This window comes from Trypanosoma brucei, chromosome 9, assembly GCF_000002445.2.
Source record: "Trypanosoma brucei brucei TREU927 chromosome 9, whole genome shotgun sequence".
In the NCBI taxonomy this organism is placed as follows: Eukaryota; Euglenozoa; class Kinetoplastea; order Trypanosomatida; family Trypanosomatidae; genus Trypanosoma; species Trypanosoma brucei.
In genome coordinates, this window is record NC_007282.1 from 1418240 (window position 1) to 1443009 (window position 24770).

The 24770-nt window shown below is 45.8% G+C and overlaps 10 protein-coding genes across 10 annotated transcripts, besides 25 other annotated features; all 10 read right to left on the reverse strand.

Moving 5' to 3' along the window:
- Nucleotides 1-42: 42 nt before the first annotated feature.
- Tb09.211.0865 (60S ribosomal protein L37, putative) lies at nucleotides 43-297 on the reverse strand (the record flags this gene model as incomplete). Its single annotated transcript, XM_822138.1, has 1 exon — nucleotides 43-297. The coding sequence occupies one exon, from the start codon at nucleotides 295-297 to the stop codon at nucleotides 43-45; it is 255 nt and encodes an 84-aa protein (XP_827231.1).
- A 359-nt stretch (nucleotides 298-656) lies between these two features.
- On the reverse strand, nucleotides 657-2357 carry Tb09.211.0870 (hypothetical protein, conserved; the record flags this gene model as incomplete). Its single annotated transcript, XM_822139.1, has 1 exon — nucleotides 657-2357. The coding sequence occupies one exon, from the start codon at nucleotides 2355-2357 to the stop codon at nucleotides 657-659; it is 1701 nt and encodes a 566-aa protein (XP_827232.1).
- Nucleotides 2358-2440: 83 nt separating this feature from the next.
- Nucleotides 2441-2466: a microsatellite.
- Nucleotides 2467-2826: 360 nt separating this feature from the next.
- Nucleotides 2827-3336, reverse strand: Tb09.211.0890 (hypothetical protein, conserved; the record flags this gene model as incomplete). Its single annotated transcript, XM_822140.1, has 1 exon — nucleotides 2827-3336. One exon carries the CDS (start codon nucleotides 3334-3336, stop codon nucleotides 2827-2829), a length of 510 nt encoding a protein of 169 aa, XP_827233.1.
- Nucleotides 3337-4050: 714 nt separating this feature from the next.
- On the reverse strand, nucleotides 4051-4545 carry Tb09.211.0900 (hypothetical protein, conserved; the record flags this gene model as incomplete). Its single annotated transcript, XM_822141.1, has 1 exon — nucleotides 4051-4545. The coding sequence occupies one exon, from the start codon at nucleotides 4543-4545 to the stop codon at nucleotides 4051-4053; it is 495 nt and encodes a 164-aa protein (XP_827234.1).
- A 59-nt stretch (nucleotides 4546-4604) lies between these two features.
- Nucleotides 4605-4633: a microsatellite.
- A 310-nt stretch (nucleotides 4634-4943) lies between these two features.
- Tb09.211.0910 (hypothetical protein, conserved) lies at nucleotides 4944-6491 on the reverse strand (the record flags this gene model as incomplete). The annotated part of the gene is made up of 1 exon (XM_822142.1): nucleotides 4944-6491. The coding sequence occupies one exon, from the start codon at nucleotides 6489-6491 to the stop codon at nucleotides 4944-4946; it is 1548 nt and encodes a 515-aa protein (XP_827235.1).
- Nucleotides 6492-6845: 354 nt separating this feature from the next.
- On the reverse strand, nucleotides 6846-8546 carry Tb09.211.0920 (hypothetical protein, conserved; the record flags this gene model as incomplete). The annotated part of the gene is made up of 1 exon (XM_822143.1): nucleotides 6846-8546. The coding sequence occupies one exon, from the start codon at nucleotides 8544-8546 to the stop codon at nucleotides 6846-6848; it is 1701 nt and encodes a 566-aa protein (XP_827236.1).
- A 651-nt stretch (nucleotides 8547-9197) lies between these two features.
- Nucleotides 9198-10898, reverse strand: Tb09.211.0930 (polyadenylate-binding protein 1, putative; the record flags this gene model as incomplete). The annotated part of the gene is made up of 1 exon (XM_822144.1): nucleotides 9198-10898. The coding sequence occupies one exon, from the start codon at nucleotides 10896-10898 to the stop codon at nucleotides 9198-9200; it is 1701 nt and encodes a 566-aa protein (XP_827237.1).
- A 5-nt stretch (nucleotides 10899-10903) lies between these two features.
- Nucleotides 10904-10987: a sequence feature (T-rich).
- Nucleotides 10988-11457: 470 nt separating this feature from the next.
- Nucleotides 11458-11523: a sequence feature (CT-rich).
- Nucleotides 11524-11653: 130 nt separating this feature from the next.
- Nucleotides 11654-11717: a microsatellite.
- An 82-nt stretch (nucleotides 11718-11799) lies between these two features.
- Nucleotides 11800-11878: a sequence feature (A-rich).
- A 179-nt stretch (nucleotides 11879-12057) lies between these two features.
- Nucleotides 12058-12084: a microsatellite.
- Nucleotides 12085-13305: 1221 nt separating this feature from the next.
- Tb09.211.0940 (hypothetical protein, conserved) lies at nucleotides 13306-14754 on the reverse strand (the record flags this gene model as incomplete). Its single annotated transcript, XM_822145.1, has 1 exon — nucleotides 13306-14754. The coding sequence occupies one exon, from the start codon at nucleotides 14752-14754 to the stop codon at nucleotides 13306-13308; it is 1449 nt and encodes a 482-aa protein (XP_827238.1).
- Nucleotides 14755-15080: 326 nt separating this feature from the next.
- Nucleotides 15081-17981, reverse strand: Tb09.211.0950 (hypothetical protein, conserved; the record flags this gene model as incomplete). Its single annotated transcript, XM_822146.1, has 1 exon — nucleotides 15081-17981. The coding sequence occupies one exon, from the start codon at nucleotides 17979-17981 to the stop codon at nucleotides 15081-15083; it is 2901 nt and encodes a 966-aa protein (XP_827239.1).
- A 956-nt stretch (nucleotides 17982-18937) lies between these two features.
- Tb09.211.0960 (protein kinase, putative) lies at nucleotides 18938-20032 on the reverse strand (the record flags this gene model as incomplete). The annotated part of the gene is made up of 1 exon (XM_822147.1): nucleotides 18938-20032. One exon carries the CDS (start codon nucleotides 20030-20032, stop codon nucleotides 18938-18940), a length of 1095 nt encoding a protein of 364 aa, XP_827240.1.
- A 260-nt stretch (nucleotides 20033-20292) lies between these two features.
- Nucleotides 20293-20359: a sequence feature (T-rich).
- A 140-nt stretch (nucleotides 20360-20499) lies between these two features.
- Nucleotides 20500-20541: a microsatellite.
- Nucleotides 20542-20636: 95 nt separating this feature from the next.
- Nucleotides 20637-20678: a sequence feature (AT_rich).
- An 88-nt stretch (nucleotides 20679-20766) lies between these two features.
- Nucleotides 20767-20809: a microsatellite.
- A 154-nt stretch (nucleotides 20810-20963) lies between these two features.
- Nucleotides 20964-20993: a microsatellite.
- A 110-nt stretch (nucleotides 20994-21103) lies between these two features.
- Nucleotides 21104-21257: a sequence feature (A-rich).
- A 110-nt stretch (nucleotides 21258-21367) lies between these two features.
- Nucleotides 21368-21426: a sequence feature (A-rich).
- Nucleotides 21427-21743: 317 nt separating this feature from the next.
- Nucleotides 21744-21768: a sequence feature (AT_rich).
- Nucleotides 21769-21967: 199 nt separating this feature from the next.
- Nucleotides 21968-22124: a sequence feature (A-rich).
- An 81-nt stretch (nucleotides 22125-22205) lies between these two features.
- Nucleotides 22206-22261: a microsatellite.
- Nucleotides 22262-22668: 407 nt separating this feature from the next.
- Nucleotides 22669-22697: a sequence feature (AT_rich).
- A 514-nt stretch (nucleotides 22698-23211) lies between these two features.
- Nucleotides 23212-23248: a sequence feature (AT_rich).
- A 170-nt stretch (nucleotides 23249-23418) lies between these two features.
- Nucleotides 23419-23466: a microsatellite.
- Nucleotides 23467-23507: 41 nt separating this feature from the next.
- Nucleotides 23508-23564: a sequence feature (AT_rich).
- A 100-nt stretch (nucleotides 23565-23664) lies between these two features.
- Nucleotides 23665-23723: a sequence feature (A-rich).
- A 196-nt stretch (nucleotides 23724-23919) lies between these two features.
- Nucleotides 23920-23968: a sequence feature (AT_rich).
- A 184-nt stretch (nucleotides 23969-24152) lies between these two features.
- Nucleotides 24153-24187: a microsatellite.
- Nucleotides 24188-24539: 352 nt separating this feature from the next.
- Nucleotides 24540-24567: a microsatellite.
- Nucleotides 24568-24770: the final 203 nt, after the last annotated feature.

Below are 24770 nucleotides of genomic sequence, written 5' to 3' on the forward strand. Positions count from 1 at the left end.
GGCTACATAACCCGCTTTCAGATCGCATAATCTTTTCTTCAACTACGCCTTGATGTCGGTCTTGAAGTGGTTCCTAATCCTGCGGTGGACAACCTTCAAGTAGCGACAGCGGCCTGTGCCAGTGCGGCGTCGCTTGATGGCCTTCACTGACCAGTTGTAGCGCCGGCGCTGAGCACGCGGGTAGGCGCAAGCAGCACACCGCTCCCACTGCACGTGGTAAGCGTTGCGGCCACAGCGGCGGCAAAGGATGTGCGTGCGCCCATGGCGCTGCCCCATCGATGTGGTACCTTTGGTCATCTCCGCTAGCGATCAGCAAGGGCCCTTTTTCAGTTGGCGGTTTGAAAAGCGTAATTGGTTATTTTCAAATAAAAGGAAAGTGAAAGGGGAGGCAGGTGCGCGAAGAAATGAGCAAGCGGAGGAAAACGAGGCACAGGTGGGTACAAGTCTAGCAGTCGTGCGGGGCATATGCGTACACATATCCCTGTACTATATACTGTTAAACGCTTGTGAAGCTGTCGAGGCTCCACCACACAGTCCGAACATGAATACGCACTCCAAAAAAAAAGGGTGTGAAGGAACTTCGAGTGCGAGCGGTAACACGTACCACCCTCAACAGAATGCGTCCCCTAATACCATGGGACAGGGAAGAGCCCCAGCTACCTATTTATGGCAGCTGTGCAGAGCCATGCGTTACAAAAATCATCTCCATTCTTATCAACCTCCATTTCACTTTCAGTTTTGCGGTTCGTTGCTTGGTCAATCACGTCCAGTGTCGTCCGAACAGGTACGTGCCAGTGTGACGGAGAGAGTTGACCGCGTTGCACCCAAACGGCATACGGACGAGGCAGCGACAGCAACAAACTCACAGCCCCCGTTGCCCAACTAAAACGTGCTCTATACGTAACAAGGTGCCTTTGTCGCCAACGCAGGAAAGAGCGGCGACTGAGCAACGAAAAGTGATGATCGCGCATTTGGTCATTGGAGACGACAAGACAGTTTGGCCTGTGAATGGCGGCGAACAACCAACAGTAGTCATCGTTGAGAAAACCGGGACAAACAATCAGTGAAGACTCTTGCCCCCACTTCTCCAACCACACCAAATTCTCCTTGGAGGGAGACCTAACATGCCGACTGTGCAGCATCACCACCGACTTTTTTCGCAGCTTCTGGGCTTCAGTTAACATCTCATCGATGAGGGAAAATTTCGGAGGCACATCAACGGGAAGTGGTATTTCACAGAGTTCATATTCTGGAAGAGTGGATGGATCCACACCACGTGACCGCAGTAGTGCCTCCTTTGCTCCGCGATACCAATTACTGAGGCCATAATACCCTACATTGGCCCCATCAATCACGGCATCATAATCAAGACGAGAAAGCGTGTCTTTGAACACCGCAAATTCTTCCCACCGCTCCTTTCGTTCCGTCAGCTCGACGACCTTCCCAGGTTCGTAGTGGCTTCCACTTTCCACCCTCGGGGCGATGAGCTTCGTTTCAATATCGCGCAGTAGAGTCACTCGGTCATCCGGAGCAAAGTCGAATGTGTGAACCCTCGTGCTGCACCTGCAGCACATCCCTGTCTCATCATTCACTTCCGTTAACTCCCCGCCTAGAAGTTGTTGCAGTGCTTCCCCATTGGTTTTTCCAACGACTGGGTGGTGGTCGACCATACACTCCAAAAGCTCCGTGATGAGTGCCGAGATATCAGTCCCCTTCGCAGCACTTTGCAAGCAACGCAGTAACTGCTTGTAATCGACATCCCAGAACTCAAGTTGTTTCTGCCGTCCCATCCGCAGCGCTTTAAATGCTAACGTTGTATCGCCGGTTCGCGCCGCATGCTCGAGAAGTGGGGAAAAAAGCCGCCGCTTATGAGAACCTTCTGGAAGCATGGATATGATACGTTCTGCGAGACCCAAATTCACCTCATCGCTTTCGGTGAGCAGACGCAATGAAATAGTGGCGACCTTCTCATCCATGACTTTGGAGCGCAAAGACGCCTCGGCCTGCAGAATCTGCTGCAGCAGCGCCTGCCCTTCGTGCAGAAGTCCGTTTTCCACGAACGAGTAGAGTACCCTCGCCACTGAAGAACTGCGGGGAAGGATTCGATGCTTCTCAGTACATTCCTTGAGGAAACTAGAGAGCACGCCAACAGACGTCCTGTCGGCCACCGCACGGCACCCTAACTCCGAAAAGGATTCGTTCACGAAGTCTGAAGTCTTCAAACGGCGCTTCAACTTCGTCTGACGGTTGTTCTTTATAATCAGCTCCTGCACTGCAGGTAGGGCACTAAAATCCAGCGGGATGTCATCTTCCCTCCGCACGCGTTGACGCGGAGGTCCAGCGCAATCTGAAGACATGCTGAAGCGGCCTTGTCAAAGCCTCCCCAAGTAACGGAGGGAGTGCGGCGGCATTTTGTAAGAGGGTAACACAAACCCCCCCCCACACACACACATACACACACACGCAGAAATGGTACCAGATGAAGTGGAGAGAGCAAAGTGGAGAAGATAGGAGGAGAGGAAGCAGGTGCAAATGTGTTACATACTTCCTGTGATGACATGTTAGGCCAAAGACTGAAAATTGTCACTGGTATAAACGAAAATGTGATTGTTCCAGATGGACATATACATAGGTCTAATCGTAGCGGCATATGGCCTCCATCAAACGAGTGGGCAGACTGACCGTCCGATGGTTGGTAGAGGTCGGCGCTTACAATCGTCAAACCTGCAAAATAGAAAAAGCGAATGCGAATCGAACAACCGATGAGGCGCTCTTCCGGGTAAAAACATACATGTGTCCTCAGCTCTCTAGTGCGGTCATTGCTGATCAGTTTAGGAGAACGCGGAGCGCTGCGATTTGAAATATGTTGGCGAGTTTCTGCGCGGATTTCTTCACCTCATATTCTGCCTGTTTAACATCCCGATCCATCACCTTTACACGCTTCCGCGCTTTTTCCATCTCCATACGCCTGCGGCGGTTCATCTTGCGATCCTTATTTTCTTCTACCTTTGCGTCGTACTCGGCGACGACGTTTTCGTAACTGACTCGCATTTGACTCTCTTTTTCGCAAGCCTCATCGAAGTTGCGCAGCATCTCAAGTTGCTTTTCACTGAAGTAACACGAGAAGGAGCAGGGCGCCTCATGCGTGCTGTACAAAATTGCATTATTGAATGACTTTGGAGCGCTACCGTAAATGAATTCTAATTCCCCCTGTAACAACTGCAAAAAATCGGTGAAACTCTCACATCTGCGCAGCGGTGCCAACTCTACCGCTACATCCACGTACTCGCTGCAGGCATGCAGGTGGGGACGTTTAAAAACCGCAAGTTCCTGCATTACAACTTGTAACAAAGTAAAGTTACTACTTCTATCAACACAGACAAACTTCACCCGTTAGACACCAGTTATTAATTGATAAAAGTCGTGATGGCTCACCACTGTGGAATGTACGTTAGTATTCGTGTACAGGTGAAAGGAGAAAAAAATGCCGTAGAAAAGAGGGAGAATGCACCAAGAAGCGTGAAGGTGACAATGGTATAAAGTGATGGAAGGAAGTCACACACATCTTTCCAGCGAGATGAAAGAGTGAAACGCAACCTATCACATAGAGAGGTATGCAACTCTCTTTAAGGTTAAATAACATTCACAGATGACAACGACAAAAATAAAAAAACGAAAACTTGGAAGTAAAGGAAAAGGCACACGCACAAAAAAGAAAGAAAATTACCTCTGCCACCCCGTGGCTCAGCAATATGGTTTAATTCATCCCGCACTCGTTCCTTCCTGTTTCTCATTGCGATTCGAAAGAAGTGTGTGCGGCGCCCGCCGCGGTCCGTCGTGTCCACCCGTGCCATCTTCAAAGGTAGGCTTCTCCTTTTTTTATATATTTGTGGGTGCACATGCATGGACAGCACCCCCGTTTTTTGTTGCCACCAGATCCCTTTAAAACTTCCCCCTCCGCTATGCTCATTCCTTCAGTCACTGACCACATAACTGAGTATATATATATTTTTTTTTTGGGGGGGAAGGTTTGCTGAAGAAAGGAGGTGATTACTCGAGAACTGCTGTGTTGATAAGGCCGATACTCTCCAGGGCGTCACAATCCTTGTGCAGCGCATTGATGTTGTTATATGCGTAACCGCCGTACATCTCCTCCAGGTTTTCGGGTAGAATATTGTACTCTCCGGAGCTACTTGGGGTGAGTTCGATGTCGTATTCGTCCTTGAAGAACTCCTTGAGTGCCTCATGGCTGTTAATGTCCGTTTCAACATCCTGTAGGGTACTTTCTTGGAAGCGCACAAAGTCATCATGTGTCCAGTAACCTTTTCCATTATCGAATCGGTCGAATATCATGCGAACGAGAACCACATCCTCCGGGCTCAGTAAAATCCTAAAACCTTCCTGTGCCGCGCGATTGTAAAGCTCCCTGCAGTTTGCACAGTACATTTCACCCATCGCCTCATCGAACTGAAGGTCCTCAATACCTAAGCACTGCTTGTTGGCACACACCTGGAGAACAACCACATCATCATCGTCATCGGACATGTTTTCCCTCTTGTGTCTACCCTATAGTGTGTCTACACAGGAGCAGTGCCAACTAACTCATTATTATTATTATTATTGATATTGTTATGGAAAATTGTAGAAAAGAAAGAAAAGTGGTGTGAAAATGCAGCTGATGAAACGAAATCATTAGGTGGTACTAGATTCCTTGTGCCACCTTTGCACCCCGGCACGGTGTGGACCGCTTAATGGATATGATCTGCGAGAACGAAAAATGAAGGAACACGTTCCAAGGGGAAGCCAAAACCGAGAAGTTCACACCGTTCTGTTCACGTATTAACCTCCTTTTTTCAGCATCTGTGGCTGTCTTGGCGAATACCTATGCGCATATTACTTGTGCACGCACAACCGCTCGCTCAAAGGGATTCATCAGGTTGCCATTAATCAGTCTGCAAAACGTAATCAACAGTGCAGGTCGATACGGTGCCATATATACGCTGAACTTCCTGAAAGCAGGGGCGATGTGTTGTCAGTGGAGCCTTGTGTACGCGAGGATCCCTCAAGTTGACGGGTGACACTGCCCGCTCCCCGTTCTCCAACGTTGTCGCTGGTAACGTAGAAAAGTCCGTCAACACGGCACGATTCTTCGGCCCTGGGGCCACGTACAAGACCAGCGCCGCAGCGTTTATATAGTTGCGCCACCGCATCAAGATGTCTCTAACCTCCACCCTCCACCTAATTTCCTGCGCTCGACGAATTTGTGACCCAATGCTCCCGTAACTTCCGCCTTCCTTCTCGTTGGAGGACTGCTTTCCACCTTGCTTCTTCCGGACAACATATCGCTGGAACGCTTTGTGGGCAACAGGCTCCCCTTCGATGAAAACACCCCCAGCAAAGTAACCCCCATGACACATAAGAATAACCCAAGGAAGAAAAGTAAAGGAACGAATTGAACCCCACAGCTTCGTAGAAATGTCAGACGGCAGCCTCTTGCTACTTCCCCCTTCCTCTTCCTGTTTCTTTTCCTCCTGAATGGCGTCAAACTCTGCCACTAACTGTTTCGATAGCTCCGCCGTGGCACCACCGTCATCTTCCGCATCCCCATCCGCTACATCGTCCTCGTTCTCGTCGGATTCCACATCAACAAGAAGGTCTTCGTCTACCAACATTTTTGCCAAATTGTCGTCGACCTCCGGAAGCACAACAACACCATCACCTACATTGTCGGAGTCAGTTGCTTCTACCTTGCTTTCATTCGCTGACTCAATGGTGCTTGAAGGGGGCCGCCCAAACGTCAAAGCGACTACAACCGCACGGTGTAACGCCACCCGAACGGTGCACGGACACCCATCATATTCAACAACTGTATCAAAGAGCAAGTGCGCCAGCGGGGTATTTAAAACTGGGATGCATTTCCCCGAACCGACCACCTCCTGCGGTATATCTCGGCTTTTGCAATCTGCATACGTGGTGAGGACTTTAACCTCACCAACCACTGTCGTTTCTTCATTCTCCACCTGGTGTTCTGTTTCCTCAGGTTTTGAGGAAGGTCCCGCCCCTACATTATCTCCTGTTTCCTTTTCTTGCCCCTCTTTCCCCTTGCGCTCCGTCTTCTTGCTTTTTGCCTTTGCTTTAGACCGCTTTTTCTTTTCCTCGCGCTTCTTTTCAAGTTCCCGTGCGACAAGGGTTGCCTCATCATTTCCATCCTCCCCCTCCTCTTCCCCAAAGTCAACGCCAAGGAGGGTTTCAACGGAGTTTGTTCGAGCAAGTATCATTTCATTTACTGCGCGCTCCAATTCGTCCACCTCCTTGAGTAAACGATCAACATACTCACCGCTGAATCCACTAATTTTTTCTCGTGCCTCCTTTAGTCGCTCCATGCTTGACATGTAAGCACCCTCAGCCTGGTACGCATTCCGTGGCTGAATCTTAAGGCACACTCGTGTATCTGCTAAGAGTTTCTCAACCACTGCGATGGGTGAGGTCATGATGCTTTTTCCAGAAGAGTGGAGACAATAAACCCTTCAATGTGCCGACGTCCCCACCTTCCTAGGCGAAAGTGATACGACATTCACGCGGCATATTAAGAAAACGAAGAGAAAGCAAATCAACAGCCGAGTGGTATAGCAGTAGTTGGTAGACGGAAACTCGTTAAGCGTAAAAGGAAACAAGCGGCGATAGAGCTACCTTTTGCGTTTGCTTTCAAAACAAAACAAATCAAAACACAACACTGATATAAATACCTGTATAGACGAGCTGACAACGCCCTTAAGAAGGTCTGAATCCGAGCAAGGTGTTGCGTCCACTTTATTCACACGATCGACACAGCACCACGCTTCCATTCAGGGGCATCCCCCACTCATTTCCTTCACATCTATGACACCATTGTTGTCGCCATACTCGCCACCGCTCAGCTGAACACCTTTACACAACCAACTTTCTGTTGGTCGAGCGTAGCTCGGTGCTGCGGGTGCGACACCGCTGCCGGTGCGTCTCACACTGCTTGCTCGTCGCGACACGTTACTATAAAAGTCCGCATTTACCACAGGAAGTTCTGACGTTGGTACTGCCCTAATGAACGCCCCATAGTGATCTCCAGGAAATGCACAGCTTGCACCAACCAGCGGGGCACTACCCACCAGTACCTGCGGGGGTGGAATACAATGTTTTCGACCTCTCCTTTCGTTAGGTTCAGCACCACATTTACTTTTCTTTTCCTTCAATTCGTTTTCGGTTTGCTGCACCGGTTCCAGCTTTACGCAGTTTGCATCCCAACTATTGGAGTCGTGGTAATCTCTGCAACCATTACCGATGCCACGCGCCTGCAGTGAACGTGCAAACTGTTCGAGAACACTTCCAAGTGAAGACACAAGTGTTCCATCGATCTTGCGCGACCGTTCCTTTTTCCTGTGGTTCCTCTCAACGCTTTGATATGGAGTGGGGACTGATTCTGCATACATGATCGCTCTCCCAGTTTCGCCGTTAACTTTTCCAACTACGGCGGGCGCCCCGGAGGTTGTGGAAAAGTCCTCTTCGGAAACTGCCAAAGCGGGTGGCGGTCTTCGGGTGAGTCGCTTTGCGAGACACGCGGCAGCGTTAGGGTTTGGAGTCAGCAGAACACACCTTGCTTCGGTCACTGTGGGTAAATTGTGTAAAGGTTGTGATGGTGTAGTCATAGTCTGAGCTTTAACTTCTGTCATCGGTAGTGTGCTGGTGGGCATGTGTGGCTCCGGAGAGCTCAGAAGTTCCCCTGCCTCTTTTGTATTCGTCATCGGTCCCATCTCTGCACCGGATGCAGGCGCCGGATGCGGGCCCTCAACTAGACCACTAGCATAACTCGGGGAGCTATTTAAATTGCGGTCTTTGCTGCCAGGACACCAATTCTCATCTTCTTCAGTAAACCGAAACTGACTCGCAACATTATCATCGCTCCCAGCTGTTTGGGCGGATATAGTAACCGAACTGGCCGTTTTGGGTGACGCAGGAGTAAGCACTGTCGAATAGTTTTGAGGGGATGAAACCCTTTCTGCACCAATATACGGGCCACATTCATGAGTTAGAAGTTCTCTTGCTTGTTTGATGGCAGCACGCGATTTTTCAATCATTAAGTCCCATTCCAATGCTTCCACATCTGTTGATGTTGCTGCCGTTGGTTCCAACAAGTCTTTGCGTAGCAGGTGGGTTACTTCACAATCACCATCCGTTGGAACCTCCGGACCTGACTCGGGACGTGGAGGTTTATCAAGTACATAGTTTCGCAATAGGGGGATGTCCAGTGTGGATGATGGATACGCACCTTCTGTTGCAGGTGTTGACTGTAATACATCAGCGGCAGATCCTCCGTCTGAGCGTAATAAATCACCGCCTGTACCAGACACTTCGGGCGTCGGCTGATACACTTTAGACGGTCGAAACACACGGTGTGACATGTGCACGGCGTTGGGAAAGTACGCAAAGTTCGCGGCAGCGTCATACGCTACGTCCCCTAAGTTGTCCTCCAGGGTTTCACCAAAGTAGTGCGCAAGGTATGGGTTGTTGCTCATACTGCATGTGGCCCCTCGGACCTTGACACATGGAAGGAGGAGAGGGTAGAAAGAGAAGCAAAAAGAGGACAAAATCAAGAGTACTAGCGAACAGGCATAGTCACAAGAATACACGCAGGTGAAGCTGGTCCACCACACTAGGTAAAGCAAGAGCACACGACTTACAAGTAGGATACTTCACGACTTACAATGCGGACCGATAAAACGCGCAATTGAAGTGAAGAAAAGAAGGGGCTTGAGAAACATGGAAGAAGCGTAAGCTAAAATGAAGATGGGGGTTCAAACTTTGCTATCTGTACCACTTAGCAGTAGTACTCCAATCTCCCTACCTCTCTTTGCATTATTTCTCCCTCTTCACTACCTCTCGGTAGTGTTTCTCTCTCTCCTTTTTCGCTTCCCTTCGAGTCACTTCTGCCCATCCCTCTTCCTCCTCTCAAATATCTCCCCTGCTCTAGGCAACGTGATTGAGGGATAAAACATCAGTGTATAAATTATCGGTCCGCTACTAATAACACAGGGAATGCTTTTTGAATCGCTACAGCCCCGAGCACGTTTCATATCGACTTCATTTAATCAGATTATCACATCTCTCTTTTACCTTTTGTTTTTGCTTATTCGTTTCATATATTACTTTCACTCACAAAATCAACTTTAAGCGCTTGAGGCGTGTACCTTTAGCACACAGAGGGCTTCTGTAACCTTCTCGTGCATTAGTTTAGGGTTGGAAAGGAGGGCTAACGCCTCCTTAGGGTTCATCTCAAGGAACATGCCAGTAATTTTCGGTGCGTGATCCGGAGCAAGCTCATGCACCTTAATGTAGAGCCTGTCACCCAGAGCGGCGCGTTGTTCGTCCACCGACATTTGTTGCAGATCTTCAGCTGAGATGGGCGGCAGCGGTGGTGTATCGGGAGCGATGGCAGGTGATGCCTGAGGAGTACGGGGTACGGCGGAGAAACCCATTGAGGGTGCGGTAAACATAACGCTGTGAGCCGCTGCTGGTGGCACCGTAGTGGCGAGTGGTGGTTGCGGCTCAGGTTGAGGTTGTGGCTGTTGTTGACGTGGGTGCGGACGGTTGCCCCGGCCGCCACTGCGGGCATTGCGTCTCTGCAGTGGATGCCCCGGCATACCGAACGGAGGAGGATGCATATGGTGCATCATCATTTGCAGGCGTTGCTGGAGCTGTAACTTCAGCATGGTGAGGCGCTGGTCACGGCGCTGCGCAATGTTGACAACGAGAGGTTTCCCGTTCAGCATACGACCATTCATTTCACGGAGTGCGGCGTTTGCCTGATCCGCATTTTCGAAACTTACAAAGCCGAAACCGCGACTTATGCCATTGGCATCGGTCATCACACGGCAGCTGCGAATAACACCGTACTCTTTGAACAGTTCATTGAGGTCTTTTTCCGTGAACTCAGCGTCAAAGTTACGGACGTATAAGTTGTTTCCAAGTGACTGGCACTGCATGTATTTTTGGCGGAGTGCAATAAGCCGCTCACTTCTCGGTTGAGCTCGCTGCACGTACAACTTCTCCCCAGGCTGCGTAACACCTTCCACCTCTTGATCATGTGACGCCTCAATGGCTTTAACTGCGTCATCGTGTTTTTCAAAGTTACAGAAGGCGAATGCACGACCGTTCTTGTCTTTGCATATCGCTGCGCTCGTGATGCCGCCAAACTTCGAAAAGAATTTTTCGATAACGTCTTTATCAACTGTGGGAAGGAGCTGCTTTATGTACACGTTCGTGAAGTTCGCCACAAGTGCGGCAAGACGGGCATTACGACGAATGAAATTGGCAACATACAGTGCTGCCTTATCCGCATCGGCGTGTTCCTTGTCACCGTTCATTTTCTCGATGGCGGCTTTGGCTGCATCGTCGTCCTTGAAGTGGACAAAGCCGTAACCGCGACTTTTCCCGCTCTCATCGTCCATCACCTTGCAGGAAAGGATCTCACCAAACTTCTTGAATATCAAACTCAATTCCCGACTGTCTACCTCCTCCTTAAGGTTTTTGACGAATATATTACCACTTCCGCTGTACCGCAGTGCTGGGTCACGCTGCTGCCACATGATTCGGATACACTTTTCACCCACTCGCTTGAAATTGAGTTCCTCCATGGCTTTCGACGCGCTATTCACATCGTCATAGTTCACATAACCGTATCCCAATGAGCGCTGCGTGATGATGTCACGGCAGACGCGGACGTTGAGAATAGTTCCATACGGTTTAAAGATGTCCACCAACTGTGGCTCATTAATAGCAGGATCGAGGTCGCCAACGTACAATGAAGCCACTTGTAGCGGCTTCGTGGCGGAGGGACCGGAGGGAACCCCCTGTGCAGCGATTGTCATATCCTTTTTTTTTTCTTTCCCTTCCTTCACTCTTTTTTATTTAACCTAATTTTCCCTCTCTTTTTTTCTTTTTCCTGCTGTGTGCTTTTGCGAGTTACGTATAGCTAAACTTGTACCTTTATCTTTAACAACAACAAAAACAAACTCCTTTCCTTTTAAGCAGAGATATACTTTGATTTCTTTCCCACCCTTTTTATTACTCGACTACTTATGGTTTGAGAAAGTGTTCTCACTAAAATAAAATAAAACAACAACACCAATAACGACGTAAGGTTGAAGACAAATAAGGCAAATAAACTTGCTAACCTTGCCTATTCAGTTATCAGTTACCGCAATCCAACAGAGGTTTTGGCTGTAAAGAAAGAAATTGCGGCCAACGGGGAAAAAAGAGGAAGAAGAAGAAACAAAAAAAAAAGGACATAACAGAGCAGAATAGTACAACGCAATGCAAAAGATCGATCAATGAAAAACATACTTAAAATACAAGTGGAACGCTACAGTTATCGAGTTATTTTATACGAGAGGCGAGGAATTATCGAAAAGAAAAAAAACAAGAAACCTCTCCCTCTTTTTTTCCATCACATTTCGTTTCCTCCTTTCTCTCTCTTTCTCTCTTTCTTCCTCTTAAAGCGAAAGTGATTAAGAGGGTGCAAAAGTGTAAACAACCCACTACGCACTATCGTATTTGAGAGAGAAAAAAAAAAGGAAAAATACAAATGCAGAATTATATATTTGTAAATTGAAATAAATAAACAATTATATAAATATAATAATAATAATTGTCATTATTATCATTATTACTGTTATTTTTTTTTTTGTAAAGAGTAGCATAACGTACTAATTCATTTTCTCCCTTCATCGAAGGGTCGCACATTTCAGTGAATGTACGTGACCTTTAATTAAAAACAACAACAACAACAACACACAAACACGCAAACACAAAAAACAAAACAAAACACACATACACAAATAAATATAAATGGGCACATGCATTTTTATGTAAACCTCATATGCTCTTCATGAACATCAGCCGGTTTGGGCGCACACCACAAACTTCGCTCACAGTTGAGCGCATTCCACCGGTACGGTAACATTTTGTGCGTACGCATACGAAAGGGAAGGACAAAAGAGATGAAGGGAAGAGTGTTGTCGGAGGGAAAAGGAAAGAAAGAAAGAAAGAAAAAAAAATGGAACTTATAAAATTTCTTGTATCACCGCAACACGTAGCAGGAAGATAATGCCTCCGTACGCTCAGAAGTGAAAACTCGTTATGATAAAAACACGCATGAAAATAAACAGGTTTCGGGAGAAAGGTGTGGGAAATAAAAGAAAAAAACAACAACAAAGACAACACTCCACGTTCGTTTCATACTCACATGTTGTGGGGGGGGCGGAGGGGTTTAAACCCCTTTATTTCCTATTAGGATCATACATCAGTAATTTAAAAAAAAAAGAACAAAAAAAGAAGGGGAGGAGGCGAGCTATTATGCATTAAAAGCGAACAAAAACAAATATGCCGCTGGAAATGCGTGTAAGATAACCTTTCTATTCTTCCCTCTGACGACTCTGAATAGGAAGAAGGTGATGGGTGAGGGTGCTCACGGGCGTAGCTTTTTCCTCAGTGGTGTTAAATCATAAAAGTAAATTGAAAAAACTTTTTAAAAAAAGGACCACGAACACGAAGGAGAGAGGAGGGGGGGGGGAAACAAAGTAAAAAAGACGGGGGTGTCCCATCCGATACAACTCAACCCTACTGCACGGGAATGCAGACGCATATAGATACACGTGCATCCATGAGTGCAGTTACAAAACAAGAAATAAATAAAATAGATGACAACAAAAGGGAAAAATAAACAAAAAATTATGCCTTAACCGGGAAAAATGGTACCGAGGGTAAATTTTTTTTTTAAAAGGACAAAAGACAAAAGCATGGCGCAGCCGATAGATTTCCAGAAACACGGAAAAGAAAGAAGGGAAGCGCGTTGAACCGAAGGTCGCTGAAAGGAAAACAAAAATAAAGAGAAAATAAGCAAAGTTAAGGAACGCCGCCCGAGGAGTGAAAAAGTAGCCTAGGCCACTTTAATGCGTCGGACCTTTTCGCTCATGCTTCTCTCATGTACATAACCGAGTGATCACGTAATGAAACCCCTTCCGTGTGTAGATTTGACAAAAATTTACATAAGTGTAATCAGTTGCTCTTCCCTCCCGTGTAGCACGTGTACTATCGTTGTTAGAAGAACAAGACGAAATAATAACCAAAAAAAAGATGAAAAAGGAATATAGAGAAAGGAAAGAAAGATGGGGAGATAAGGTGACGCACCGTCATGGCGGCACCACTGTACCTGAAAACTCCCCGCTCTTTTTTTTTTAACTATAACTATCACCATCACTATCAAAAGCATTATTCCTATCTCGTTCCTGGCCTAGTCTGCTGTCCTGGGGGCAAAATGGTGAGCACATATTCTACAAATGAGGCCTCTGCAGTGGAGGCCATTGACTCCGCCAAGTGTGCCGCCTTGCTAGACTCACCCGCCGACGGCGCAGCGCAGCGAGTTTTCACCCACTCCTCAAAGTTTGCTGTTGTAAAGATGTGACGCTTCCGGTAGTCTGATGGCCACTCTTGTATCACTTTGATAAGATCCTTCTGAAGTCTGCCCACAGCTACACGTGAGAGATTTGCGGCCTCTACACAAAGTTTAAATTCTTTAACAGCATTGATAATGCGTTCACGCTGGCGTTCAAGGGCAATTTCATTGGCTCGCCTTCCCCAAACGGAACACCACATGGCGTCATCGTTCCTCGGATTTTTCCGGTGTTTCGCGTGCCGGCACTTCGCTGAGTCTTGTTGTTCAAACACATCAGCAAGTGCAGCCATAGGGGGTTTAAGCGACGAACGCTTCTCGTGCCTTATTACCATATTGCGACACACATCTCTAGTGCAAAGTGATTCATCTAGCTGGAACTGTTGCTTGTAATTGACGTAGTCGAATCGATGACGCCACTTTTTAGGTAGCAGGGGACCTTGTTCCATATAGTATTTCCTCCCGTGCTTCCTGCTGTCAGTGGTGTCTGGCGAGGTTGTTATGTTGTAAAGCAGATCCCAACTCCTAACTGGGATCTTACGCAGCCGGTCTAAAAGGGTTAAGCGTGACCCAGGCTTGCCCTTAACTGTGGGAGGCAGTGCTGCTTTCCCGGGGGTGGAGTGATTACCGTCGCTGCTGCTGTTCTTTAGATCCTCTTCAACTCTCTTTACAGCCCTCGTCACCGTTAAGTTTGCATCCAACGGGAAGCGACCCCTGTCCAAGGCGCTAACCAGTGAGTGACTTGTGTGAAAGGAATGAGTGCCGCTATCCACGCACCCCTGCGCAGACTCCTCCTCCGTCCACACTTCAAGGGCCTGCTTGTACAGACTGTTTGTTGTTGGGGAACTCGGCGTCTCACTGGAGGTATCGGTATCATCTTCCCCTTTCCTCACTGCATCCCCCGACTCAGGTGAGAGTTTTGATATGTATTGAATTTTTGCTATTCCTTCCTCAATTCCTCTTTCCAGCAGCTCTTCGAAAGGACTTTTCTCTCGATCCCTTTCCCTTTCCTTTTCCATTAGATCATCTTTGTCCGGGCGCAGCATGCCGCAACGGGGTGCAAAAACGGGAGCTGCACGTTTCATCAGTGACCGCATCGCGCTACTTTCATCTACAGCAAGTTTACGTAGTTTGATACCTTCACCACTGCTTCGGGGCTCCCTTCGTACACCGTGCTGCTTGTTCATGTTCTTGCTCACCTCTTTAGCCGTCATACTCGCAAAGTAGAGCGACACCACAGGTTTTGCTACCTCCGTACAGTGTGCCGTTGCCATTCCAAAAAGAAAAAATTTGACACAAGCACTTTCTCTACTTTCTACTTCCCTAAGTTGGGTTCAGCCCTGCAGCCTCCTCTAAGTGAATAGTATTTTTTACCTAACAGTTTCCTTCACGTGTGCGTTAAAACAGCAGCGGGGGAACGCGAATACATGAAAGATATTACTCTGCGCAATTCAACCAAAGATGAGGCAGCCAAAGTACAAGAAAGGGGGGTAGAGTTGTGTGACTTACAAGCCCGTTCGGTTGCTGACACCGACGAGCGCAAACGTTAAACACAGACATATATGTGAAAAAAAGAAGAAAGTGGTGATTGGTGTCTTAGCTACGACCAAAGCTCCTCCACGTGGGTTGACATACCGCTCCTTTGTAGAGCCGCACAGTATTGTAGAATGGAGTTTTTGTAAACATTTTCCCTTTCCGCAGACGCCAGCGCAGCCACATCAAACGAGTGACCGGGCCGCACTTGCGTTGGGGCACCTGAGCGTAGGGTTTCAAGCGCTTCTTCAGCATGAACAATGGCACCTCCAACGACGCCTGCGGCAGCCTTCCGCAGCTCCAGTGAGGCAGAACTCATGTCCACCAAACAACACGCGGCTGTAACCAATTCATCCGGTATGCCTACTCCAGGAGCCGTGTGGGAGACATTCTCCAACATGACAAACAACGCCTTTTCCAGTTGGATAACAACATCTGGAGCCACCACACCGAGTGCCTCGCTCCACTCGAGTGTTCTTCCCAGAAGATCGGTTAGCTCCTGCACTCGAATCACCTCGCAACTTTTCAACTCAAGAGATGTAGCACTGAGGTACTCCTTTAGAAATGCCACGTCACTGGAGTTCGTATTGTCCTTGATTTGTGTGAGCACCGCCAACCCAGTAACACACTCGGCAAATCGTCCTATATCATTCTCCTTGTTGCATCGCGTGTACTCCATAAACAACCGATGGCTTTCATCTGCTAGTCCCTCCCAAGCACGCTTGTCATGCTTTTTTAAAGCAAATGCAGCTGATGCGAGGAGTGATGCGTAGCTGCAACGCAATCTGGGATTGAGTTGCATGCTATCGATGAGTTGTGCTTCCCAGTAAATTGTGACTAGTCCTGGAAGGGCACCGTACCCACATTTCCCCAGAACCACCAATAATTCAAGCAATTGCTCACATTCCTCATGGTTCTTTACTTTTTCGTCACCTCCACCATTGCTGCTGCTGCTATCCATGTGAGAAGCCTCCTTTATGTAATCTGCTACACGCGACGCGACGGATTGCAGTAGTACTTGAGGCACGCTAGTTCTCATTAGGGTAAACATGGCTTGCAGCATTCGCCTGAGGTGCATCGGGCTGCACTCGTGCATCATCACTGACCGTATCAACACCATTTCCACCTGCTTAAGTGCAGATGGCACCATTTCACAAGCAGCAAGCCCCTCAGCGAGATCCAGAAGCTCATCCAAAGTGCAGTTGTGCCTCATCGCTGCTCCAATTGCCGTATCAATGGCGTTAAATACCCTGTCGAACCTTGCATCCAACGCTCCGTTTGGTGACTCCCTCCGCATGCGGGAAAGAAGCGGCAGCAGTGTATTCACCTCCCGCAGGGTCAACGACATTTTCCCTGCCGCCGCTTTGTGCGACAGGTGATGCACCAAATCATTTACTAATGTATTACCACTCACGCGAGCGCTAGCCTCCTCCAGCCTGCTAACAAGCTCTGCCAGCCGGGCAGACGATTGTGCGCCCAATGCCACCCGTCGCATTCCCTGTGCGCTACGAATACCGAGGTTGTAGTGAATAAGGGCAGCCTTGTTGGTGCCTTCGGCGTGCCGCTGCAGCTCCACTAAAGGGATATAACCATCTTCACTCATTACCTGGGCACGGGGGCTATCAGGGTGGTACAATAGTCGTTTACACCGCGCGAGAGCAATCTGCGATAACTGTTGATACTTTGCCAAAAACGACACTTGCTGTGGGTCCGAGTTTTCTTCAGACGCTTCGTAGCGGCGGAAGAAGGCCGCATTCTGTTCTCTGACTTCTGCACAGAAGTGCAGAATTATACACAGCTCGCTTTCATTCACGTTCTCCAATGCGTCCTTACACCCGAACGCCTCAACACTCATCACCCGCGACAAGCCCCGCAGGATGCCAAACCGAGTCACTGCACCGAACGCATCAGAAAACATGATCGTCTTACCAATGTCGCTGCCACTCCCCTCGCTAATGAGTGCCATGATGCGCACAGCACCGAGAGCGGTGTGTGGTGATGGCGCGTTTGCCACGATACACTGCCCGGTACTGACCGAAGCATCACCACAGACGTCCTGTGACGGGAAGAAGAGGGAAAACGGGACGCGATGGTTTACACACAGAGCCGCGCATGCGGTAAACTGCTCCAACGACGTTGCTGAGGGATCGAAGAAGTCAAGGTCACGTCGTGCGTGGCACGCCACAACTTCTACCTCCCGCTGCAGGTCAAGTGGCAAAAACTCACTCTTGTCCCCGAGGTCTGATGGGTGTACCTTGCGGACGCAGAAGGTGGATGCGGCATCTAGCCATAAAAGAGCCTCAAGCATCTCCCCCGCAGTCAGTGAAGGGTTGGTTAAACTCACATCCGCTTGCGCACTATCTCCTCTCGCAGTTTCCTCCACTACGTCAGGCCAAATGATGTAACGGACATCTTCAAACCGATGACGTATAGCAAGCCAGTGGCGTTTTCGTCTCAGTCTTCGATCATAGTGCTCATAGTCCGGGCCCGCATTAAGCTCTGTACTCAATATGGTGCTCTTCATTCCGCTTGTGTCCATCAAAACATATTCCCTGCAGAACGACACGAACCTTTCCCGAACCTCTTGAATCAGGCGCTTATCGAGAGAGCTCCCTCCTCGAAGGCATTCATCCACCGGCGACGGCATATCGTCCTCTATGTCACCCAGTTCACAGAAGCTTGTGTCCATCTCCCTCCATGTTCCCGCCGCGCTCTCTAGCGTCACCTGTGGGTGCGTTAATTCCGACACAGGGACGGAGAAGCTGAAGGTACGGCCCTTTTTATTTGTGTAGGTGACCTTTGTGGTGCCGGGAATTCGCCGCGGGACACCTTCCACTGCGCCCTGCTTCACCTGTGGGTGTTTTCCGAGTGGTTGCCTAAAACCCCCTCTGGAGTGTCGCCCACCAATCGTTATGTGCCGCATGCCAACCTGCATGGCTGAAGAATTCGGATGCCACCCTCGCAACATGTTTATACAATTTGCCCCTAGTGGCGGTCCAACCTCCTCACACGCTTGCCTCCTTTTTGATGCTACGAATCGGAGGAGATGGGGGGAAAAATAAGGGAGAGCAGAAAAGTAACTTGTCGGTGGAGGGGGAGCAACGGAGAAGTAGTGTTGCCGTACCAAACCAGCATATACCACTAGTAACTATCCTCCTCTCCGCTCAACAAACGGAGGAAACAAAGCGACAAGAGGATATACCTACAGGAACTGGGAGCCAAATGCTCAGAAAATCTGTCACAAACGACCGCAAGTGGCTCTGCAGAGAAAGAGATGGAGAGGGCAAAGTGTACGTCCCGAGCCGATGGCTACAACATGACCAAAGGGTCTAGTTCATCAGCCAAAGTGATATATCGGGTGCCACAACTGTACGCATTCAGTTTCGTTCAGAAAAGTGTCTTAGTGATGATAAAACAATAATACGGAAGCAAATACAAGGAAAAACAAACAAACAAAAATATACATTTAAGGGAACTATGAAGGAAGGGATAATTGTGATGCTGATAGTTACCGCAGAAAGAAAGATAGATACAAATGTATACAAGTACCACCGCATTAAAAGTGAAAGATGTTAAGTGATGACCCCAACAGGCAGTAAGAGAAACTCACATGCGTGACGACACCAAAATGATCATTCACTCACTAGGGAAAGCAACAACAAAGGAGCAAAAACGTTACCCTGATACCGATGCGAAACAAAAACAAAGGGTTCAAGGACAACGCACTGTACGAATGGCTAAACCTTATGCTTCAGAAGTGGGCAAATGCATCGCAATGAGCTTCGACACCCGTTACCAGACTAACAACGGTTAAACCACCGTGGAGCACGAAACGAGATATAAGATTACGGTAACCGACCGTTAGGCGGAAACTTCCCGGTTTGACCTAAAGGGAGCAGTAACAAACCACAAAACAACACGAAATCACCCTTGAAGTTTGGGCAGAACGGACTGAGCGGATATACGCCCATTCGCATTGGAGAGGTCCTCCAACCTAACGTGCGGTCTATTCTCTGTGGTCATCGGTCCCCGCTTCGATACTACAACCCTCGTAAGGCACGGGAGAACGCTGTCCACCTCCAACGTTTTTGCTTTCTCCGTGGAGTACTCCATCGCTCGGTGACGCTCCTGTCGTTCCTTTCCTCTCAAAGGCTTGAAATACGGATGCCGCAGAGCCTCCTTTGCCGTTACACGCTCCTTTTCGTCATACTGCAGTAACCGACCAATGAGATCAATCGCCTCCTTGGAAGTGCCCTCCGGCAGCAGTCGGGCTACACCTGTTCCCTTCTTCTCGGAAAACTGGAAGTTTATCGGGGCTCCGAACTTCTTTAATGTATTCAACACATCCACCGGCGGCGTCCCAAGCACATCGTGGATCTTATGGATTTGGTCCATTTCGGTCGTTCCTGGGAACAGTGGAGTCAGAGCGATGATCTCAAAAAACACGCAGCCCGCCGCCCAAAGATCCATTTTGTGGGTGTAATATCCACTCGTAAGGAGGCACTCCGGCGCTCTATACCAACGGGTCGAGACATACTCCGTTAACGGTTGCGAGACATGTAAACCCCGACAGGAACCGAAGTCCGCTAGTTTAAGTGTGCCATCCTCGCGCAACAGGATATTCTCGGGCTTTATGTCCCTATGAAAGATGCCTTTGCGATGGGCGTGGTCGAGTGCTTTGAACAGTTGGTACATGAGGGTCATGACACAATGTTCGTCTAATTGGTGCCTGCGCCCCCGAATGAATTCATATAGGTTCATGTCCATCAATTCAAATACCAGTGCCAGACGGCCTGTGGTTTTGTCAAACATCACTTCGATAAGCGGCACGATGTTCGGATGGGGTTGCAGGCGCCGGACGGCTTGAATTTCGCGAAGGCGATTCACCTGCTCCTTCGACTGAAAGGGTTTTCTCATGCACTTGATCGCTACATATGCCTTCGTTTCTACGTCTTGCGCCTTGAGAACTTCACTAAACGTCCCTTCTCCTTTCTTTCCTAATATTGCGTACTTTTGCATCGGTGCCCGCACCAAAAGAAAATCTCTCCGCTGCGGACTGTACTGCTTGTATGCACTACTACCTTTTCTCTACCGCTGGCGCTGCAACTGCAGTTATTTGCTTATTATTCCCTGCGCCTCGCGAGCCCCCTCTTACTTGTAATTCCGCTCCCAATCTGAGGCACGAGCACCCCGAGGAATAACAAGCGAAAACCTAAGTAACACTGTAATTACGTATATATGTATATGTATAAACACTAGTAGTTCACCTTCGCCGAACCTTTCTTCTTTTCTTTTCCTTCCTTTCCCTTTCCTCGTTTATTTACTTTATTATTATTTTCTTCTTTTGCGGATATCCGTCCCGCACGTCTTTTAGGTAGGGGAGATGAGGATTTGCTTTGCCACTCCTTTGTTGTTTTTTTTTGGTATTTGCTTCCTCCTTCTTTACGCTCGGCTCCTTTTGTTTCCCCACTCTATCCTTCTAAATAAATAAGTATGATAATAATTATAACAACAATAACAATAATTATTACTCTTGTATGTATGAATGGTTAACCTGATTCTTTTTTCCCCCTTTCCCTTGCCTTTTTTATCTTCACCCTGTGTGCCACTAATATACAGCACCAATATAATTTAAATTATATGAGTTGTATATATATATATATTAGTGCACAAACAGATGTGAAAAGTGGATTGCCGTTTTGAACCGGTTTGTATATATGTATGTGCACGAATAGCTACCGACAAGTCTATTGTCTTGTCTTGTCTTTTACTTTTACTTTTCTTTTTTTTTCTTTTTCCCCCTCCGAATGTCACGTGTCAAAGGAAGGAGTTACTTCGAGGGGGTCCCGATCCTCATATCACCCCACAGAAGGGCGTTCGTGTCTGTATCCGTGTGTGTTTGTGTGACGGGGTGGGGGGAGGGGAGAGAATAGAGAAGAGGAAGAGAGTGTAAAAAAAAAAAAGATAAAATAAAATAAAAGGGGAGTATTGTAATCGGCAGCACTGACACAACCACTACGTGCCGAGCGACTAGTTTCCTCCCCTCAGGGGTAAATTCCTTTAAGAATCGAAAAGTAAGTTTGAAATTGCAGAAGAAAGGTGGAGAAGAGAAAAAGGAGGAGGAAAAAAAAAGAAGAGAAAAGAGAAACAAAACTGATGTACGGCATATGTACAAAAAAGAAAAAGAAAAAGTGTAGAGAAAGTATTAGTAGGGAAAACGAAACATAAAAAAAAGGAAGGAGAATGCAATGAACAGCACGCGAACCAAGGCGTACCGAAAAAAAAAAAACATATGTATGGGGGGAGGAACACGGCAGTAGCGGTCCGTGAATGATGTAAAGTTACGATAATCGAAAAAAAAAACAATATAGCTGGAATAAAATAAAATAAAAAAATAGAAATCAATAAAACAAGTCGATAACGAGAGAGAAAAAAAATTAATTGTACCTAACTTATAATTCAATAACAACACGAAGTGACTCTCAGACTTTTATTTATTTATTTACTTTGAACTTTGGCATTATAACAATTTCTGTTTTTGCTTTTACTTTAAAAGTTTGCTTCTCCTCTTATACTTTTTTTGCTTTCCGTTACACTGTTGAGGCTATATTTCCTCACTTTCTCTTGTTTTAATGTTCCCCCACTCTTTCATATCGTACCTTTGTTGACGGCCATTTTTTTTTTTCTTTCCTTCTCAAAAAAAAAAGCATGAAATCACATCCATAGGCACATATAAATAAATATATATTTTAAAAGTTGGTGGGAGGAACGAAATCAACAAATACGTGAAAAAAAAATTCGAAGGAATAAAACAACGAAAAGAAGCGTCACTCGCAGCACAAGAGGTCAATAATAATTCATTTTCTTCTTTTCAACCGTTTGCAATTTGTGTCTGCTGTGCAAATGCGCTATTGCTCTTTTCTGTGAGTTAAGTCAATCAGTCACTTAACCGTGAGAAGAGGAAAAAATCAAAAATTGAAGGAAAAAAAAAAGAAAACAATAAAGCGAAGAAACAAAACAAATAAATGAACCAAAGAAAAAGGAAGGGATCAAAACGAGAATGACATGAAGCATTTGAAGAATTAAAAAGAAAAAAGAGAAAACGAAGAAACTTTTGTTAATTGCGCCGTGTGAATATGTGATGCGTGTAAGGAGAAGTGGGCGAAAACACAGAGAACACAAAGTGTATAAAATATACACACACACACACACACACACATATATATATATATATATATATATATATATGTCTCCTAATCACCACTTTCTTCACATTCGTACAAATAATAGTTTCCCCTCCTCTTCCTCCTAAAACTGACGGTTTATCATCAGCGTTAACATAATCATTATCAGCGTTTTCATTGTTGCGGTCACGACCATTACTGTCATTATTTAAATGGTCCATCCTCTTTTTTTATAGAATTTCTTATTAATTTTCATTTCTATTTGCATATATATATATATATTTCAAGGGTGCACGAAAAGGGAAAATGACGAGACAGAGAGTGAGAAAAAAAAAAGAAAGGGTAATCCTTCCTATTATATGATGTACCTTTTTGCTTCGTTTTCATTTTCAATGAGGTTTAATACTTGAAAAAGACAAAAAAAAGAGAAAAAAGTAACGACACCAACTTGTCCATCTGCTTAATTTGTTCTTTTTTTTTTTCTATTTAAAAATTTTTATCCCCTCGTGAGAAATCGATGTCAAAAACAATACTTATCTCCGAGTGAACATTTCCTTTACTTTCTTTTTTTACTCTTCTTCTTTTGCCTTCCAAATGAAATCTTTTCTTTTTTCCCCCTTTCCTCTCTCGGGTTCACTGCTTCATGAATCCGCTCGCTCACAATTCATGCCACTTTTTGCTGTTTTTCTTTTTGTTTCGTTACTTACATTACTTTCCTCCTTTTTCTTGTGCCATCCATACATTCTTACGGGAGGAAAAGGCCAAACTCTTATTAACGTTCCCTTTCATGTTCTTCTTATATCAATAAATCAAGTCACTATCCATAAAAAGAAGAAAAAATAAAATACTTTCCTTTCCCAACATTTCCTTCTCTCAAGAAAACAAAACACACACACACACACACTTTGATGTCATAATCACATAAAAAACGTACGAAACGAATTAATGATGTAATATTTAAACTCTTGTATTTATATGTTAATCAATTAGTCAATTAGTTTATTATTGAACTAGTTTATTATTATTATTGATGTTAATATATATAATTAAACCCTTTGGCCAATCCTTCATCACGTCACTTAACGTTTTTCCCCCTCTATTTATTTATTTGTTACCTCCTCCTCCTCCTCCTGTTGAGGTTTTATGGCAAAAAGATGGAGGACGAAGTGAAATGAAACAATATTCACGTGATAAAAGGACAGGTGGGTGGAGATGGGATCAAAAAAAAAATAAAATACATAAAAATAAAATACATAAAAATAAAATAAACCCCCCAAAATAACACAAAGAAGAAAAAGTAGGGAAAAAACTTAAAAATAAAAATAAAAAATGAGAGATTGGTAATTTATAATTATATTAAATTATATGAAATAACTGACCCTCCCGTTACCGGTTGCATCCCTTTTATTTATTCCCATACTCTTCCTTATTATTGGTTTCTCCACCTTATCTCTCCCCTCCTCCGATAAAAAAAAAAGTAAAAAAAACCCAGGAAGAAAAAACAAAACAAAGCGGAAAGAAAGAAAGCCGGTAACGATGTGAAAAGGCAATTGGGGTTGACATATCAGCTGAATTGACTATTTCAGTGCTTTTCTTCTCGTTTTTTATATCTTCTCTTGCATGTTTACCTTCACTTCACACCCTTTTTTCTCTTTTTTTGTATGTTTCTTCCTTCACACGCATGCGCTTTCCTTCTTCCACTCACTTCTTTTCAACAGTATGAAATATAAATAAATATTTATATATGTATGTTTATTTATTTACATATTTTCACTCGGTTACCTGATGTAATACTTTCTTCTTGTTTCTCTGAGGTTAAAATCTTCCCAGTGCGTGTGAATGCATGTGGGGGAGAGGCGATGATGGTGGTGATGGTGGTGAAAATAAAAAAATAAATATCATGTTTTCGTTTTTGATGGTTCCTCTTCAATTATGTAAATAAGTAAAAAAAAAAAATATATATATATATATATTACTTATATGCATATATTTTTCCTCTTTTCTTCGTTTTGGTGCTCTTACAATTATATGCTTCATGCTTATTTTCACCTTAACTCCGCACCTACGCCCCCGCCTCTTCAACTATTCCATCAGTTATTATTCTTCGTGCATATGCACTGAAAAGGCGCGGAGGGGAGAAAATAAAGAACCAAAGTGTGTGTCTGCAACATGGATGAAATAAAACGTTTCATGTAATATAAAAAAATGGGGGTAAATACGAAATAGTAAAATAAATAAAATGTTTTACGAATGGAGCGGCAGAACGCTCTTAAGGGGGAAGGAGAGAAAATTAAATTTTATTTCCCCTTTAAATAATGACAATAACACTTACGACAACAACATATTATTATTATTATCATATTATTATTAGTGTAAATATAATAATTGCGGGAGTTTTAGTGATGTCGGTATCTGGGGGGTGAGGGGAACGTTTTGGCGTGTTGATGAGCTCCCACTTTGCGGAAACGACAAAATAAAAAAAGAGGTGGAAATGGAAATGTATTAAATTGAAAAATAAAGACGTGAAACAAAATAAATTCGGTGAAATCAACTTGAGTACATTCAAACACACA